Source organism: Cebus imitator, unplaced genomic scaffold (assembly GCF_001604975.1).
Source record: "Cebus imitator isolate Cc_AM_T3 unplaced genomic scaffold, Cebus_imitator-1.0 Scaffold170, whole genome shotgun sequence".
NCBI classification, from domain to species: domain Eukaryota; kingdom Metazoa; phylum Chordata; class Mammalia; order Primates; family Cebidae; genus Cebus; species Cebus imitator.
In genome coordinates, this window is record NW_016107485.1 from 3,145,042 (window position 1) to 3,149,490 (window position 4,449).

Here is a 4,449-nt window from a genome sequence, read left to right on the forward strand (position 1 = left end):
AGGATGGTCTCAATCTTCTGACCTCGTGATCCACCCGCCTCAGCCTCCCAAAGTTCTGGGATTACAGGCGTGAGCCACCATGCCTGGCCTTTGTGATTCCCTTTAACCAACTGAGTTCACCATAATCATCCTCCATAGATGGCAGAATATGGCCACTGCTCTGTACCATTACTGTGACTGAGGTAATGACATAAACACCTTCCTTTATCTGCTCTCCTTCATGGAGGAGAAAGCAGGACCAAACGTGCACTCTTAACTTATCCAGGACCATGAGGGGTTACAGACCTGGCGGCTACCTCCGGCTTTGACCATGGCCATGATGATGTTCTCTGTGGCCATGAAAGGCAGCTCTTGCCGAATGCGCCGTTCAATTACCTATAGGAAAAGATAAAGTGAATGGCCAAGAAAGGTGCCTCAAGGCTAAAGTCATAAACACAGCAGGATGTCAAACAAAATGCACAGCACAGACACTACCACATTATGGAGAGAGTAACGGGTTGTTTTAATAAATATACGATGTTTTTTCAGTTTTCTTACCAACTCAGACTTTTGATTTTTAAAAAAGGGAATATTAATTTAAAAAGTTGTCACATACAAAGAATATTTAAAACCCCTATTTGTTACATTTCAGTGCCCAGCTTCAAGAGCTAAGTATAGGAGACAAATGAACCCATCTGCCTCAGGTACTTAAATACAGGCAAATGGAGCCATCTACTCTGCTCAGTCATGCCAGAGCTGATGATTCATGCTGCTAGATAGTTTAAGGCAATTTAAAATACTTTTTTCCTTTTCTATAAATGTGTCTATGAATCCCACAGAGCTAGTTTCCTAAAGCCTGTGAGCTGAAGGATGAGCTCGGGTGGGAAGAAGGCCTACAGGATCTGAATACAGCTCCCTCGACATACCCCAGAGCACCCTCCCTCCCACATTCCAACCCCTCCCTAATACTTTACTTTTTAATTGAGCTTCTTACTTTGGGGTACACTACCAATCCTTCAGAAACATTCTGCAGCGTATTCAGTATAGTATCCGCAGTAAGAAATGCCTCAGCCAAACAGATCCGTCTAGAAAACAAATAGCCATTCAGTATCTCTTTAGACAAATAATTTCAGTGAAATGCAGTGTGTGTCCCAAGAAGTTGCCCTACTGCGTCTCTTTGGGTAATTTCCTTCAATCTCATGACTACCCCAATGACCTCATGACTCTCAACTCTGTCACCTCCAGGACAGACTACTTGCCCAAGTGCCAGACCTTATACCTACTGAGACAACCACCTGGTTGACCCATAGGTACCTCAATCCCCAAACTGAACTCAGCCACTTTCTCATTCCTCCTACTCACCATCACAAACCTGCCCTTCCTCCCTTGTAGCTCCTGCATCAGTAAATGGCAGGAGCACCCCAGTCACCAAGTTCTTTATACTCACTCGGGTCAACCACCAGGGCTGGCTAGTCTGCCTTCAACTCTGGATCTGTATCCTTCCTCTCCATTTACATGGCCACTGCATCAACGTGGCTGGCCTTGGACTTTCAAAGTAGCCCCTAACTTGTTCTGACAACATCCATGTCTCCTGACAACCAGCTCTCCAACTGTTGCTAGGGTGTTTCAGCAGGCAAGTCAGCAGGCCTACAGGGTCACACCTTGCTAAAAAGTATTCAATGGCTAACTTCCGAATGAATTTGCATGACTTATTTCCAGAAGTAAATCCTGGATTATGCAGAGATCCCATAAAGCTAGGTTTAACTATACATCGGTATCCACTCAAGAAACCCCAGGACAATGCAAGTAGATGGGAGTAATGTCAATCTGCTTTAAATGAGCATATACATAAATAGAAAACCATGCGCATGTTGACACCTCATCAGTAGTTACAAATTATTTCTGACTCATCTCATAGCTAATCAAGATGTCATTGTGCCTAGACACCACAACTGACATCTATCTGCCTTCAGAAAAGGCCCAGAAGACCTTTCATAAACTGGCTACTAGCTGTGACCATGTCCTGCGCTGCCCCCGGCACGTGTTGACTTCATTCCCCAAGGCTACTCAAACAGTAGTAACTCCCTCAAGTGTGTTTTCTCCTGCTTTGTGCCTTTATAATGCTCCTGATCTTTTCTCTTTTTTTTCTGAGATGGGCGAGGCACTGCATGCGCAGGCTGGAGTGCAGTCGTGAGATCTCGGCTCACGGCAACCTCCGCCTTCCATGTTCAAGCCATTCTTCTGCCTCAGCCTCCCAAGTAGCTGGGATTACATGTGTCCGCCGCCACACCCAGCTATATATATATATATTTTTTGTATTTTTAATAGAGGCAGGGTTTCACCATGTTGGACAGGCTGGTCTCGAACCCCTGACCTTGTGATCCATCCGCCTTGCCTCCGAAAGTGCTGGGATTACAGGCGTGAGCCATCGTGCCTGGCCCCTGATCTTATCTTTAAAAGAGGTGTCAGCCGGGCGCGGTGGCTCAGGCCTGTAATCCCAGCACTGTGGGAGGCCGAGGCGGGTGGATCACGAGGTCAAGAGATCAAGGCCATCCTGGTCAACACGGTGAAACCCTGTCTCTACTAAAAATACAAAACATTTGCTGGGCATGGTGGTGCGTGCCTGTAATCCCAGCTACTCAGGAAGCTGAGGCAGGAGAATTGCCTGAACCCAGGAGGCGGAGGTTGCGGTGAGCCGAGATCGCGCCATTGCACTCCAGCCTGGGTAACAAGAGCGAAACTCCGTCCCAAAAAAAATAAAAAAATAAAAAAATAAATAAAAGAGGTGTCTATTTCTTAATTGTTAAGGCATCACCTCTACCGTGAAGCTTTCTGATTCCTCAAACAATATTCCTTCCTCTTTGCTCCCACAGTACCCAGTACACACTTCAATTCTAACACATATTACACTGTCCTTTTTATGTTTTGCCTCCCTCCTAGACTCTGGGCCCCTTGGGGATAAGGAGATTGTAGAGATGCTCAAATATGTCCTTTTACTTCTAGGTCCGTCCTTCAGACCTCCTCCCAACTTGGTGTATGTGAGGTCCCCGTGTCACTGACCGGTTGGCACTATCATCCAGTGTGCGTTCAAACCACTGGACAGATGCTGTCTGTAGCGGGTCCATGACAAGGGTCATCAGGTGGCGGGCAAGACTGCAGCAACGTTCTGAACGCATGGGATTCCGCTTATATGGCATTGCACTTGAGCCTGCCCATGTGAAAAAGGACAAGATGCAAAGGCAGAGAGACTTCAGAGGACAGTGAGTAGGCAACTATGCTGTTGAATGAGCTCTCAGCCCCTATCCACAGCCCTCCAGCAGCTCTCTGTACTCATAGGTCTCTACACAGCACTCACCAATCTGCTGTTTTTCAAAAGGTTCCTCCATCTCCTTGAGGTTTGCCAGGAGGCGTATGTCGGTGCAAATCTGGGGGAGGCAGGGGAACAAGCATCATCCCACACTGTCAGTGTGCAGGAGAGTCTGGGAGCAATGACTAGGCTGACGAAGGAGATGAGCTCTTAGGTGTGCTGTGGCTGAGCTGAAGATCAGCGCGTCAAGAGCTCCTGGAGAGTATCTTACTCATGCTCCTCTCTGTTCACGAAGGGCTGGATCGACAAATTCAAGGAGCATGAAAATGCTTTTGTGAAACACTGCTTAAGGCATCATGGAAAGACAATCACACAATTAATTTAGGCTGGGTGTGGTGGCTCAAGCCTGTAATCCCAGCACTTTGGGAGGACGAGGTGAGTGGATCACCTAAGGTCAGGAGTTTGAGAACAGCCCAGCCAATGTGGTAAAACCCCACCTCTACCAAAATTACAAACATTGCCAGGCATGGTGGTGCATGCCTGTAATCCCAGCTACTTGGAAGGCTCAGGCAAGAGAATCGCTTGAACCCGGGAGGCGGAGGTTGCAGTGGGCCGAGATCACGCCACTACACTCCAGCCTGGGCAACGAGAGCAAAACTCCATCTCAAAAAAAAAAAAAAAAAAAAGACTAATCCCGCCACTATAACAAGATGGATGGATGTTTTGCAGTGCTTGGGATAACTTTAAATACCAAAACTAGTCTTCCCCTTAAGGGTTTCATTTACAGACCACAAATTATTAAAACTAATATATGACATCGCTTCAGAGAGATGGTTAAGTAAAAGTCTGAGGCTGATTTAGTCTGTCTGTGGTGTCCAGAGCTCCTGTCCCCGCCCCACAAGCTGCCACCACTCACCTTGTGCACTGATGCCCCCAAGCTAGCCAGCACAGACAGTACTTCAATATCCACTTTTCGTGTGTATGTCTGCCCTGTGATGATGAAAGCTCTAGAAATAAATAGAAGACAGACTTAGGTTAAAATATTTTAGGCCGGGCGCGGTGGCTCAAGCCTGTAATCCCAGCACTTTGGGAGGCCGAGGCGGGTGGATCACGAGGTCAAGAGATCGAGACCATCCTGGTCAACATGGTGAAACCCCGCCTCT

The 4,449-nt window shown here is 47.2% G+C and overlaps 1 protein-coding gene across 1 annotated transcript in view; it reads right to left on the reverse strand.

Annotated features, from left to right (window-relative positions):
- Positions 1–4,449, reverse strand: part of ADSL (adenylosuccinate lyase) — a 22,667-nt gene that overhangs the window by 2,888 nt on the left and 15,330 nt on the right. Inside the window, exons 7-11 of the mRNA XM_017544736.2 lie at positions 4,203–4,293; positions 3,335–3,404; positions 3,040–3,187; positions 974–1,064; positions 286–375 (exon numbers count right to left, since the gene is read on the reverse strand). Coding sequence (XP_017400225.1) covers positions 286–375; positions 974–1,064; positions 3,040–3,187; positions 3,335–3,404; positions 4,203–4,293 — 490 coding nt within the window. The remainder of the gene's footprint in view (positions 1–285; positions 376–973; positions 1,065–3,039; positions 3,188–3,334; positions 3,405–4,202; positions 4,294–4,449) is intronic.